General features: G+C 47.3%; 1 protein-coding gene across 1 annotated transcript in view; it reads left to right on the forward strand.

The window, feature by feature from the left end:
• The window catches only part of ABLIM3 (actin binding LIM protein family member 3), an 87,328-nt gene that overhangs the window by 35,235 nt on the left and 36,934 nt on the right, over positions 1–15,159 (forward strand). The window contains exon 6 of the mRNA XM_052643546.1: positions 2,077–2,164. Within this exon, the coding sequence (XP_052499506.1) occupies positions 2,077–2,164 (88 nt within the window). The remainder of the gene's footprint in view (positions 1–2,076; positions 2,165–15,159) is intronic.

Consider the following 15,159-nt stretch of genomic DNA (forward strand, 5'->3'; position numbering starts at 1 on the left):
GGAAACAGATCTATAATTGAAATGATAAAGAGACACAAAGTAGGAAGAGACTACTAATTAAAGCAATTATCCCTGTCATGGTATGGGAGAGTCAGTCCCACAACATCTCAGCTTGGGAAAATAGCAGGTCCTTCCAGAGTCTGAGCACAGTTTGCTTTGGTGATGATAAGGACCTTCTCTCATTAGTGGGAGCCATGCAAACAGCCAAGACTCCAAAAAAAAAAAAGGGATTTGGGATTTTTTTTCTTTTTTAAAAAGCCTGCGCTTTCCATACATTTGCTTAATTTTTAGAATAAATCAAGTATCTCCCAAATAGATAAACCCATGCCCAACTACCCCCCACCCAACACACATACAAGATTTGGGGATAAGCCTTCAGCATTATGCAATTATAATACAATATTTTTAAGATTGTTTTGATGTGGGCCATTTTTAAAGTCTTTATTGAATTTGTTACAGTATTGCTTCTGCTCTTATATTTTGGCTTTTTGGCTGTGAAATCTTGGCTCCCTGACCAGGCATGGAACTCAAACCCACACCCACCCCCTCCCTTACACTGGAAGGCGAAGCCTTAACCAATGATGGCCAGAAGTCCCTACAATGTTTGAATTGGAAGGAACCTATTAGCATCAGACCAAGTGATGGCTGGGGAGGGGTCCTTTAATATACCCCAGTATCCATCAATTTCCCCCAAGCATATCCCCCCAAAAGGGAGGATGAGTTGGTTGGATGGCATCGCTGCCTCGGTGGACATGAACTTGAGTGAACTCCAGAAGATGGTGAGGGACTGGGTGGCCTGGCAGGCTGCAGTCCGTGGGGTTGCAGAGTCGGACACGACTTAGGGACTGAACATCAGCAACAACATATCCCCCCAAAAAACTTTGCCCTAACCTGAAACATATACCTTCAAAATGAGCCCACCTTCCACCCCATTGCTGCCTGAAGCTCCTCCACACAGCAGTTCTTGAGCCACCAGGGAAGGGCCCTCGGTTAGGCTGTGGTGTCAGGACTGTGTGCCCTCCAGGGAGCAGCTCCCACATGGCTACTGGCTTCCAGTGGGACCTTGAGTCACAACCTTTTCCAAGGCGCTCTCTTCCACCTAGAAAGGAGTTCTCAGCTTCAGATCATTTCCATTTTTACTTGAAACAATGTGTAGGGAAACAAAATGGAAATAAGGAAGGGGGCTTATCAATGCCAGACTGGGGCAGAGGCTCCCAAGCACAGTAGTTATGGGACTGGCCTGGGGGTCAGAGACTTCCCCCACAGGTCCTGGCTTTGTGGGTCTCATTTGTCCAGTGAGCCCCAAAAATGTGTCTGTCCTGTGCCTTCTCACCATTTTTGCCATGCCTATGAGCCTCATGTATTCATTCTTACCTAATGCTTTATCTTATCTTCAAGTTGGCTCTCTAGCAAATAAGAAAACTTGTGTAACATAACAGGAAAACCAGGGTCACTTGCCATGTTGCCAGTAACTAAAATATGGTGTTCTAGTGGAGGCTTCAAGACTCTTACCTATTCTCATGCCTTAAAAGGTAGATCAGTAAGGTTTGGATAGATGTTATCCTCTGGACCAAACTGATATTTTCTCCTTGAAAAAACTCAAAAGGATAGATAGAGGATTGAAAAGGAAATTTCTCTCTCTCTCTCTCTTTTTTTTTCCCCCATGAATTCAGTGTTATTAAACCTGAGGATCCCTTTAAAACATGTCTTGAACCACTGGCAGTAAGGGCCCATTGTTGGGGAAATGCTGAGATGTCATCAAAGTAAGACTGTTTTCTCATCAGGAAGTAAGGCAGTAGGAGCAGAGGCCTCCAAATGGCCCTTCCGTTGCTGGGATAGATGTGACGGTGTCCAGGCAGGTCCGCTGAAAGCTTTCAGATGCCCGTGGTATGGAATCACCAAGCTTCTGGCAAATGTTTAGATTGTTCTGGGGGACTCCCTTGGGTAGATCCCAGCCAGCCTCAGGGCCGTGAAGATGCCACTGACACTAGTGAGTCAGGAAGCGTTCAGACTCGGCCTGCCCTGCTGGACGGCGGCCACGGCGCTGACCTCCTCTTTCATCTTTTATTCCCGCAGGCGGGAGGGAAGCACTACCACCCCACCTGCGCCAGATGTGTGCGCTGCCACCAGATGTTCACCGAGGGGGAGGAGATGTACCTTACAGGTAAGCAAATCTGACCCTCGGGGAGGCATTCCTCTCCGCTTCTGACTGGAAAGGAGAGAGAGCCTCCTTCCGTCCGGGTGCTGTCTGTGCTGTTGGCTTGCCCTCAACTCTGTGATTCATTCGCCCCTCTCTGGGTGGTTCAGGAAAGTTGCCGGTGTGGCTAATGTGAAGTGACCTGTAATCTGCCTTCCTCCTGTGCGCCTCCCCCCGCTGCTTGGCTGGCCTGCTTCCCTGGCAGTTCTCTCTTGAGCAGACTCTCCTGGCTCCGCCTCGAGGTGGGAGGTTGAGCTCCTTCAGGCCAAGGGGTCAGAGACCAGGAGGATGACGGGGTTGCAGTGTCTGCACCGTCACAGCGCCTACCGCCTCCTCCCTCTCCCACCCCTCCCTCCACATCTCAGAGCATCACACCCAGCCACTGCCTGGCCGCCCCTGTCAGGAAGGAGCAAAATGAATGCGAGGGAACCAAGAGTCGCCAAAAAGCCAATCAGAGCTGCTTTTCCTCTGCCACTTCCCAGGGTCCAGCCCCCTGGCCCCAGGAGTCCTGCTCCAGCCTCCTAATTAGTCTCCAGGCACTGCTCAGTCCTCCTTCCTCTGCCCAGTCCCTCCTTCTCAGGCATCAGTGTTCTCAGCAGAGCCCTGTTGAGGGGTCTTTGGGAGACCTCTGGACCCACTAGTTAGATGCAAACACTTCAGCCTAGTATTTAAGACACTCTCAGTGAGGACTCCATCTGCCTTGAACAAACTCAACACTTCAGCTTGCCAGAGCCAACTGGCAACCGTTCCTTCATCCATTCAAAAACTCCCAGATACCTACCAGCAGACTCTGAAGGGTCCACAGTGAGTTCCAAGCCTATACCCGTGGCTCTGATGTCCGCGGGGCAGGTGGACCATGGTCAGTAGCCACACAGATAACTGTCAGCTGTGATGAGCTGAACGGAGGGAAGGAGTGTGAGCTGTGAGAGCACATGTTGGGGTGGGGAGGGGCGGCTGGGAGGGTCCCTGGTGAGGGGCCAGGGTTCCAAGAGGAGTGGCTGTTAACTGGGCAAAGAGGGGAGGGATGAAATTAGCCAACCTAAGGGCGTAGAATCTGCCGGCCTCTTGGTTGGCGGTGGGGGTGAGGGAGCGGGGGTAAAGAAGTGGCAAGTGTGGGAGGCCAAGAGGAGCCAGTGTGGCCGGGTGCAACAGGAGGTGAGAGGGGAGGGCAGGGCAGGCTGCTGCTGCTGCTGCGAAGTCGCTTCAGTCGTGTCTGACTCTGTGCAACCCCATAGACAGCAGCCCACCAGGCTTCCCCGTCCCTGGGATTCTCCAGGCAAGAGTACTGGAGTGGGATGCCATTGCCTTCTCCACAGGACAGGCTAGGCTGGGCCTTCTGGCAGGGATGGTATTCACCCTCAAATGATCTCATGGTCCTGGTGCCTCCAAGTAGCCACTCTTCACTCACAGAACTCCTACCATTGTAGGCCAAGTTATAGGCATTGCCCACTTCTAAAGCCCCCCAGATGTCCCCAACCCCCACCCAAGCTCACTAGTCCCCTACCCCGAACCCCCTGAGCCTTCTGTTTGCACCTGGTCCCCTCCAGCCTGCATTGAGCCATCGGCCACCTCCCTGAGAACCTTGCCTCTGACATTGGCCCCTCAGCCCTGTCATTGACCCCTGTGTGCTCACTTGACTGCTGATCACTGTTGGCTGAATTTCTGTGCTAGCTATCTGCAGATGTTTGAATAGTCATCTTGGAGAGGGCATTTCTTTGGGAGACACCTTCCTCCTGGTTTCCTCGCAAGGCAAATGGAAGGTCAGAAAGGCTATTACAAGGAGCATAGCTTCCTCTCAAGCTTGTCCAAGCCACACATGCCCACGCCAGGAGTTGCCTTAAGATGTAATGAATCCCTTTTGCCTAGAGCTGGTTTCTAAACCTCAGCGCTGTTGACATATGGGGCCAGATCATTCTTTGGTGTGGAGACTGCCCTGTGTATTTCAGGATGTTCAGTAGCGTCCCTGGCCTCTGCCCACTAAATGCATAATGTACATCTTCTTGTTGTGACAACCAAAAATATCTCAGACATTGCCCCAGGAGGCATGATCAACCTGGGTTGAGAACCACTAGCCCACAGCTATTCAGCAGAATCTCATACCATCTGCTAGGAAAGCTAAAACATGGTTTCCTGTGCTGGACTGGGCAAGGGGACCGTCTCTAAGATGCTTTGACTCTACAACCACTGACTTGTATGGACAGTCATACGGGTGTTAGAGGTGAATAGACCCCAGGAGTCACTCTAGACTGTGAAGTAACAATCCTCATTGTATAGAAGGGAAAAGTGAGCCCCAGAAAGAAGAAGAGATCCGCACGAGAACTTGAGGATACAGGGGCAAAGGTGGGGAACCTGGCCTTATGACTTCCACCCCAGAGCTCTCCCCATCTTTCCTCCTGAGACCCAGGCCCTGACAGCTACTCAGGTCCCTGCAGGGACTAGGCTCCCTCTTTCCAGAAGCACCGGTCCCTCAGTGCCTGGGTCCCTAAGTGGCTCCTACTGCAGTACCCTGTGTTATGTGATGGGAAGCCCCTGTGAGTGCACACTGCATGGGATCTTCATGAGCCCCGAGAATCTAGACTTGGCACTTGGTTTGAAAGTTTCCTGCCTGTATTCCCCTCCCCAGAGGATGAGGTGGTTGGATGGTATCACTGACTCAATGGACATGAGTTTGATCACTCTAGGAGATAGTGAAGGACAGGGAAGCCTGGCGTGCTACAGTCTAAGGAGTCACAAAGAGCTGGACACAACTTAGCAACTGTACAACAACAAATTCCTCTCACCCTTCTCTGGTGAAGCCCTTTGCTAATGTTGAAACTGTCCTCATGTTCATATCACTGGAAATTAAGATCTCTCCCTTCCTGTCTGAATTCCCAATGCTGATATTTGCCCATTTGGTGCTTTGAATCCTGGCTCCGCTGTTTAGTAAGTTTTTGACCTCTTTAAAACTCTAAACCCTATTTCCTAGACTGTAAAAGGAGGTCGTAACAGTCACTATAATCTAGCGTATAGTAAGATCCCTGGATTTCCCTGGTGGCTCAATGGTAAAGAATCTGTCTGCCAACACAGGAGACGTGGGTTCGATCGTTGGGTCAGGAAGATCCCCTGGAGAAGGAAATGGCAACCCACTCCAGTATTCTTGCCTGGGAGAAACAATGGACAGAGGAGCCTGGCAGACTACAGTGCATGGGGTCGCAAGAGCTGAACATGACTTAAGGACTAAACCACCACCACCAAGGTCCGGACGTGCGGGAAGCTCTCAGTCCCCTCCTGCAGCAGATGCGCCGCCTATGTATCCAGTGCTGTTCTAACAACCGGAGGTGTGGCCATAAGCAAGTGTCCTGCCCTCTTGGAGCTTACATCCTCTTGTTCCAGTATCTTCCAAGCCCTGCTTTAGACCAGAACTTCACAGATTGTTTGAAGAGTTAAGTGATGAAGTGAGTAGCTTTGTGATCAGGAGAGAGAGTGCACAAATGTCTCCAGGAGGTGGAGACATTCTTGGTGATAAAGAAGGCTTTGTCACCCTCCTCCTTAATTATCCCCTTCCCTGCTTCCCTGGCTCCTGGGAGAGTGGGAGTAATTACAGGGCATTCAGGGACCCGCCTCGAGGGATGCTGAGTGATCCTAGAATGAGGGGGTCCCGGGCCATCCACTGCTGGAGTCCTGCTGACTTGGGTTATGGGCATCTCAGAGGTGGCAGCCACCAGGGGCTTCTGCTTCCACTGGGAACTGGGCTTGTGATAGCCTTGGACACCCTCCCTGGGCAGGGTACCAAGACTCAAAATGATCTTTCCCAGAAACAGCAAGAACGCTGTCCACCCAGGCAGCGCAGGAGTGGTGGGGACCAGTTCAGAAGACTCCTGAGTCCAGGCACCAGCACTTCCGCTAAGGAGCTGTGACCTTGAGAATACCTTCCTTGTCTGAGGTCTCTTCCTTCACCTGTAAAATGAGGAAGCTGTCACTGTCTTTCATTCAAACATTCACGCTGAGGTCATGCTTGTGCCAGGCTCTCTGTTATGTGCTGGGTGCCCAGAGATGAACGAGGCAGGGTGCTGGCTTCAGTGGTGGAGTTTACTGTCAGGAGCGGGAGACTGACTTAATCAAACAGAAGTGCAAACATTCAGGCACAAGCTGTGATAAGACTGTCGGGGAAGCTTGGAAATAACTGGAGTATGTTATAAGGCTCCTCATCTAGTCTGGGAGGTCTGATGAAGTTGTGCTGCTGAAGGGAACGTTCAAGCCCCGATCTTGATGTTGAGTAGGAGGTGGGAGGGTGCAGAGGGGAGGGAAGAGTGTGGAGGCAGAGAGAACAGCAGGTGCAAAGGCCCAAAGGGAGGAAGCTTTATGTGGTAGAGAAACCGAGGCAGGCCCACCTACCCCCTGCACAGAGAGCAAGTGAGGGCCTCCAGAATATTAAAGGGCAGGGTGGATGTGAGGACGCTAAGTGCCCCATAGAACAGTGTGCACATAAGAGGGTGGGTTAGGAAGCCTGCAAAGCTTATAAACCCAGTCTTGCCAAGTCCCCCATGGCAGGACACACTATGTTACTGGCAACTATGTTACTCAGGAGGACATTTGGGTCAGTTTGTTTGTGTTCTAATTACTGTGTGATGGCTTTCTGATGGGCTCTAATTGGGAGAGGTCTGACATCTGTCTGGATAAGAACTTCCGGGGCCCCAGGAGACAAGAGCAAGTTTTCTTTCATTTGTTTCATGTTCTGTTGTGCATTCATCTTTTAAGTCTTTTTGTAAAGATGCCAGGTTTCTAATCTGTTTGTTGTCCAAACCCTTCATTTGGGCTTCACCAAGAAATTAGGTCACCGGTTTTGTCCAGCAAATTTTTGCCAAAATGCTGTGGGTTATGGGCAAAACTTATACAAATATCACAAAAGTTGCATACAGTTGCTAAATCAGTGGGAGTTTTTCTAAACCCAAAATGTGGCTCGGGAGATAGATTTTGGTCTTATTCTTGTGCCCGTGCCCCAGAAAACGGAAAGATGGACCTTTTTCTCTCCTTCTGTCTACACTAGATGCTTTCCTTTTCTGAGGACCGGAGACAGAGAATAACACTAGAAACACAGGATTTCAGCTGTATGTTTTAAAATAGGTCTCTGCTATCACTTGTATATTAAAGCACACCAGGCAGGAAATCTCCTACAGAACCCTAGGACAAATCTTGCTGCTAAGGAAAAATACTGTAACAAATCATAAGTCCTAACAATAATAAGAATAAATGCCATCAGGTGATATTTGCTGAGCACTTACTGTGTGCCAAGCACTTTTCTGAGTTTTAAATACAGTATCTCATTTTATCCTTAAAACCCTGTGAACTGAAAGCCATTCATATCTTCCATTCAGAGAACAAGAAAGTTTAGAAAAGTTACATCTCTGAGCCAAGGTTAGGTAGCCTGTCTTGCTTTGTTAGAGGCATTTTTTTTCCACTTATTATCAGAATTCTTAACCTGTGGTTCACAGTTGGCCTTCTGAATTCAATAACATTCAATAACTCTGACATTGCTTGCCGGAGTTTGCTTATGGTTGGGTTTGTCTAAGGATAGGGTGTGGCTTTTATCAACTTTTCAGAGCTGTTTATGGCTTAAAGTAAAGTGAAAAAAGCTTTAGTTCTGTTTTAATGCAAATCCCAAACAGAGCCCTGAACGCTTTGGTAATTACACCATACACTTCTCTTGGAAAACTGACTCTATTTCAGATAACTTTTTTTTTTTCCAGTTTAGATGATATAAGGTCCTGGTACGAGGAGGTGTGTCTTTCTGGCTCAGCTGGAGAAGCCTTTGATATTTAGCTGAGGCCTCATTTCCCCCTGACAAGTACCTCATAAGAGGTGCCCTAAGCTCATAGATTGTTCAAGAGAGGGCTGCCCATCATGATGGATGGTGGAACACCAGCCCTCTGTCATCATCTCCACATCTCATCAAACCACACTTTAAAAAGCACTAATGAAACATTGGTTGCTATAATTGAGTAGTTTAGCAGTGTTATTTTAAATTGAATCTCTCTACTGACAGCTTAGGTTGTAGGAGTCATGCTTAAAAACTTTAAATCTTATGTTTCCCCAATCCTGCTACATAATTTTAGACTCTTCAAACATAGCCTAACTGTACTAAATTGATATTTCCTCAAGTCTGAGTCTTCGAAGCATATTTCATTTTAAATAGAGTACATTTTAATTTTTGATGAGCTGTAATTTTTTTTAGATGTTTAGGGTTACCAAACATCTTGAATCATATAGAAAATATAGCGTGGTAGTTTAAGACTTGTACATGCAGAGTCTGTTTCCGACTTGCTCCTTGCACCACAAACTCCAGACGACATGGCCGTTTCCTCGCCAGTTACATGTCACATCAACTTCACCAGCCAATTTGTCCATGTTGGTCAGAATTAGGTCTAGAGTAGCAATTTCCCTGGTTGCTTCCTCTATTTTCTAGGAAACAAAATTGCCTGCTGAGGAAGTCAAGAACTTGTCAGATACTCAGGTTTTAGCTCAATGAGATGTTTTATTGGTGTGGACTCCTTAGGTGGCAGGAACTCAACTCGAATGCCATCAGGTAAAAAGGGACTGATGAGCTCACAAAACTTGGGAGTGTCCAGGAGCAGCCCAGCTGGGTTGAGGGGCGCACGGGGGGCAGCAGGTGGGTCTTCTCTCTGCTCCTTTTGTGTGTGGCTTCCCCTGTGCAGATCTAGGCTGACTGCCTCCCTGTCAGGGGAAGGAGGTGTGGCCAGCTCCTGGGCACCGTGGGAGCAGCGAGGCAGCATCTCCTGCCCGGTTCAGCAGAGAAGCCCCAAAGTGATGCCAAGGAGCCTAACTCTGGGCGCGTGTGGACACTGGCGGGGAGGCAGCAATAGGTGAGCAGGGAAGACATCTAAGCTCCCCAAACTCCAGTTTCCCCGTCTTGAAACACTGATAACCACAGGCCCTATCTTACCAGGCTCTGGTGATGATTAAATGACCAAATGCACAGAAAAGCCTTCCCATCAAACCTGCCACCACCAGCCCAAGCTCGTGGTAAACACCCAGTCACATCCAAAGGGCCATTCCCCTGAGCCATAACTAATAAATGCTGGCTGCTGTTAATATCATCATCATTATCAATATCTAGCATAGGGCTCAGTGCATGTTAGTGATCATTATTATTTTTTACTCAGTCACTATTATTGTAAAGTCTGTAACATAAAGTCTGGCACAGGCAGTCTCTAAATACTATTTGTGACAATAAGAATAATAAGACTACTTAGCACCTGACATTGACGAAGCACTCAATACATTTGAATTACAGGGCTATTACTCTTGTTAGCAACCTGTGAATTTCTAGGCACCTCCAGGCTGCCCCTTCTCTTTGCCTTGTGCTGCTGCTCTCCTCTATGGTAACCAGCGTCGTGGTGGCCAAGCACTTTCCTCCTTCAGACTTTTCAATAAGCTTCAGGCCTACTTGATCATGTCAGGTCCAGGCAAACTGGTCTTTTCCACTTCTCCGCAGTGCCCTCATCCCTGGGCACCAGCCCAGCCTTCCAGAAAGTGTGCTGGCTGCCATGCCAGGCTTCGGCTCAGTGGCTGCACCTGCCCAACCACCCTCTGCTTGCTGCATGCCCCTCGCCCAGCCAGGCCCCAGCTCTGGGAGGAGGAGAGTAAACACCACCCACCCCATGCAGGTCTCCCCATTACTCCCTTCCCCTCACCCTAACTAGATCCTGGCCAGCGGGGTTTGACAAAAAATAAGAGCGGCAACAACTGACACTTACATGGTGCCTGCTCTTGGCGGACATGGTTCTCAATGCTCTACACGTATTAATGCGTTAATCCATATAGCAGATGTACAGGGCGGGCACTATAACCATCTCTCTGTTCTAGATGGGGAAGCTGAGGCACGGAGCGGTCACTGACCTGCTCTAGGCAAAGAAACTAGTAGGTGTCATAACCAGGATTGAACCTTTGAGGAATATTACATTAAATAATGTATAAACTGCCTCGTATATGGTGAAGATTTCCCAGTGGCCAAGATTATAATGATGACACTGTTGTTACTGGGCTTCCCTGGTGGCTCAGACAGTAAAGAGTCCGCCTGCAGTGCGGGAGACCTGGGTTCGACCCCTGGGTTGAGAAGATCCTCTGGTGAAAGGAAGGGCAACCCACTCCAGTATTCTTGCCTGGAAAATCCCACAGAGAGGAGCCTGGTGCGCTACAGTGGCAAAGAGTCACAAAGAGTCCAACACGACTGAGGAACTTTCACTCACTCACTCAGTTGTTATTACTACATGTCAAATTCAACAGAAAGGCTGACTCACGGTTCTCTTGCTAAGACTAGAACCCTTAGTAATGAGTGAACAGTGTCCTTTGGTCTACAGAAGCGTCCCCTAGTGGTAGGGGTGGGGAATTTTTTAAAATTGAGGTAGTATTCACATACATAAAATTACCCATTTTAGAGTGAACCCCTTAGTAGCTTTTGGTGCATTCACAATGCTGTGCAACCACTGCTTCAATCTAGTTCCAAAACATTGTCATCACCCCAAAAAGAAAGCCACAGCCATTAAGCAGTTGCTCCCTATTTCCCCTCCTCTGAGCCCCTGGCAGCCACCAGTTTGCTTTCTGTCTTTGGATGGCATATTTGGGGTATTTCATATAGATGTGGCCTTTTGTGTCTGGCTTCTTCCACTTAGCATAATGTTTTCCAGGTTCATCCACATTGTACCATGCATCAGTGTCTCCTTCCTTTTTACAGCTGAATAATATTCCATTTTATGGATATGCCACACTTGTTTATCTGAGTGGGGATTTTAAAAGAGCCTTTCCAACGTCCTAGCAAGGCTGTTTCACAGAAATAGTGCTTCTAACATAAAGGTGGAACTCAGAAACCTCACTTGTTATAATCCAGAGAAGTCCAGAGAAGAAACCTAACAGTCTGGCTGGGATCAGGGGCTGAAATCTCAAATGCCTGCTTAAATGAGTAAGAAGGGCAGGGAGGCAGACAGCAGGGAGGGTCCCTGGCCTCCTGCAGGGTTTAAGAACATTCATATGCAAAAATACTTTGAAATAAAAACACTGTGTTTGCCAAACAGAACCTTCAGGTGGGCCAGTTTCAGTCCCGGCTACATCTATAAGCCTGGATGGGCTTCCGGAAGACTGTGGCGCCAGCTCCAGCTCTGGGTTTCATAAATCTCCACTCATGCAAAAAAAAGAAAGAAAGAAAGATGTTGGCGCATGGAATTTACAGGTCTGGCAGAGATGGGGGTGGGTCCCCAAACCTTGAATAAGCCAAAATGTTACAGGGGTGAGGTGTTTTGTAACCAGTCAGACAGGTAAAACTGAATGCTGACTCTACTCAGGACTCAGAACAGCCTTAACGCTCAGCTGAGGGACTGTTTTAGAGATTTAGATGTCTGACTCTGAGTCAGCTGAATCATAAATAGCTAATCTTTCACTTCCATAACATTTGCAGAATCTGGAATTGTGGGTGATAGTCTCAGAGGATGGGAGAGTGAGTCGTGAAATCACTAGTCTAACTAACAGTGTGGAAGTCTTGCAGGTGAGGAGCTCTGTCGTGTTGCATTGGTTTCTTTACCCCATGACATTCCAGGGTAACAGATTTGAAGTATTAACTGGTAGTTAGCCTTGTGGTTCTCCAATTTAGAATCAAAAATCACCTAGGGAGCTTGTTAAAACTGCAGATTGCCAGGCCCCCCTCTAGAAAATTGACTTCAGGAACTCTTGGGGGTGGGGTGGGAGTGGTCGGGATTCTGCATTTCACCAGGCTGCAGGGCAGGTGGTCCACAGGTCCCATTTTAACAAGCCCTAATCTGCTAAATCTTACAGACACTCAATCTGGAATTGTAGCTGTCATATCAGAGTTTAGACAATACCAGTTGTCCAAATCTCTGAGTCCACTTCAGAGAATTCAACTGCCTAAAATCAAGTATCGTGTTTCTTTTGTTTCTTCATTCATTCAGTATTTATTAAGAATCTGTGGTCCCGTCAGGTTTGTCTGTAGATAAAACAAATGTGAATCCTGCTCCTTGCAGAACCTACATTCTGGTCCAGATTGTTGAATGCGGCAATTTTTTTTTTTTTTTTCTGTACAGAGGTGCCTGTTAAATTGGAAGCAGAATCTCTAAGGGTTTCAGTTCAGTTCAGTTCAGTCGCTCAGTCGTGTCCGACTCTTTGCGACCCCATGAATCGCAGCACACCAAGGCCTCCCTGTCCATCACCATCTCCCGGAGTTCACTCAGACTCACGTCCATCGAGTCCGTGATGCCATCCAGCCATCTCATCCTCGGTTGTCCCCTTCTCCTCCTGCCCCCAATCTCTCCCAGCATCAGAGTCTTTTCCAATGAGTCAACTCTTTGCATGAGGTGGCCAAAGTACTGGAGCTTCGGCTTTAGCATCATTCCTTCCAAAGAAATCCCAGGGTTGATCTCCCTCAGAATGGACTGGTTGGATCTCCTTGCAGTCCAAGGGACCCTCAAGAGTCTTCTCCAACACCACAGTTCAAACGCATCAATTCTTTGGCACTCAGCCTTCTTCACAGTCCAACTCTCACATCCATACATGACCACAGGAAAAACCATAGCCTTGACTAGACGGACCTTAGTCGGCAAAGTAATGTCTCTGCTTCTGAATATACTATCTAGGTTGGTCATAACTTTTCTTCCAAGGAGTAAGCGTCTTTTAATTTCATGGCTACAGTCACCATCTGCAGTGATTTTGGAGCCCAAAAAAATAAAGTCTGACACTGTCTCTACTGTTTCCCCATCTATTTCCCATGAAGTGATGGGACCGGATGCCATGATCTTCGTTTTCTGAATGTTGAGCTTTAAGCCAACTTTTTCACTCTCCTCTTTCACTTTCATCAAGAGGCTTTTTAGCTCCTCTTCACTTTCTGCCATAAGGGTGGTGTCATCTGCATATCTGAGGTGATTGATATTTCTCCTGGCAATCTTGATTCCAGCTTGTGTTTCTTCCAGTCCAGCGTTTCTCATGATGTACTCTGCATATAAGTTAAATAAGCAGGGTGACAATATACAGCCTTGACGTGCTCCTTTTCCTATTTGGAACCAGTCTGTTGTTCCCTGTCCAGTTTTAACTGTTGCTTCCTGACCTGCATACAGATTTCTCAAGAGGCAGGTCAGGTGGTCTGGCATTCCCATCTCTTTCAGAATTTTCCCCAGTTTATTGTGATCCACACAGTCAAAGGCTTTGGCATAGTCAATAAAGCAGAAATAGATGTTTTTCTGGAACTCTCTTGCTTTTTCCATGACCCAGCTGATGTTGGCAATTTGATCTCTGGTTCCTCTGCCTTTTCTAAAACCAGCTTGAACATCAGGGAGTTCACGGTTCACGTATTGCTGAAGCCTGGCTTGGAGAATTTTGAGCATTACTTTACTAGCGTGTGAGATGAGTGCAATTGTGCGGTAGTTTGAGCATTCTTTTGCATTGCCTTTCTTTGGGATTGGAATGAAAACTGACCTTTTCCAGTCCTGTGGCCACTGCTGAGTTTTCCAAACTTGCTGGCATATTGAGTGCAGCACTTTCACAGCATCATCTTTCAGGATTTGAAACAGCTCAACTGGAATTCCATCACCTCCACTAGCTTTTTTCGTAGTGATGCTTTCTAAGGCCCACTTGACTTCACATTCCAAGATGTCTGGCTCTAGATTAGTGATCACATCATCATGATTATCTGAGTCGTGAAGATCTTTTTTGTACAGTTTTCCCTGTATTCTTGCCACCTCTTCTTAATCTCTCCTGCTTCTGTTAGGTCCAGACCATTTCTGTCCTTTATCGAGCACATCTTTGCATGAAATGTTCCCTTGGTATCTCTAATTTTCCTGAAGAGATCTCTAGTCTTTCCCATTCTGTTGTTTTCCTCTATTTCTTTGCATTGATCACTGAAGAAGGCTTTCTTATCTCTTCTTGCTATTCTTTGGAACTCTGCATTCAGATGCTTATATCTTTTCTCCTTTGCTTTTCACCTCTCTTCTTTTCACAGCTATTTGTAAGGCCTCCCCAGACAGCCATTTTGCTTTTTTGCGTTTCTTTTCCATGGGGATGGTCTTGATCCCTGTCTCCTGTACAATGTCACGAACCTCATTCCATAGTTCATCAGGCACTCTATCTATCAGATCTAGAACCTTAAATCTATTTCTCACTTCCACTGTATAATCATAAGGGATTTGATTTAGGTCATACCTGAATGCTCTAGCGGTTTTTGGAGAAGGGAATGGCAAGCCACTTCAGTATTCTTGCCTTGAGAACCCCATGAACAGTAGGAAAAGGCAAAATGATAGGATACCAAAAGAGGAACTCCCCAGGTCATTAGGTGCCCAATATGCTACTGGAGATCAGTAGAGAAATAACTCCAGAAAGAATGAAGGGATGGAGCCAAAGCAAAAACAATACCCAGTTGTGGATGTGACTGCTGATAGAAGCAAGATCCAATGCTGTAAAGAGCAATATTGCATAGGAACCTGGAATGTCAGGCCCACGAATCAAGGCAGATTGGAAGTGGTCAAACAAGAGATGGCAAGGGTGAACGTCGACATTCTAGGAATCAGCGAACTAAAATGGACTGGAATGGGTGAATTTAACTCAGATGACCATTACATCTACTACTGCGGGTAGGAATCCCTCAGAAGAAATGGAGTAGCCATCATGGTCAACAAAAGAGTCCGAAATGCAGTACTTGGATGCACTCTCAAAAATGACAGAATGATCTCTGTTTGTCTCCAAGGTAAACCATTCAATATCACAGTTATCCAAGTCTATGCCCCAACCAGTAACACTGAAGAAACTGAAGTTGAACGGTTTTATGAAGACCCACAAGATCTTTAAAACTAACACCCAAAAAAGATGTCCTTTTCATTATAGGAGATTGGAATGCGAAAGTAGGAAGTCAAGAAACACCTGGAGTAACAGGCAAATTTGGCCTTGGAATGCGGAATGAAGCAGGGCAAAGA

This window comes from Budorcas taxicolor, chromosome 7 (assembly GCF_023091745.1).
Source record: "Budorcas taxicolor isolate Tak-1 chromosome 7, Takin1.1, whole genome shotgun sequence".
NCBI classification, from domain to species: domain Eukaryota; kingdom Metazoa; phylum Chordata; class Mammalia; order Artiodactyla; family Bovidae; genus Budorcas; species Budorcas taxicolor.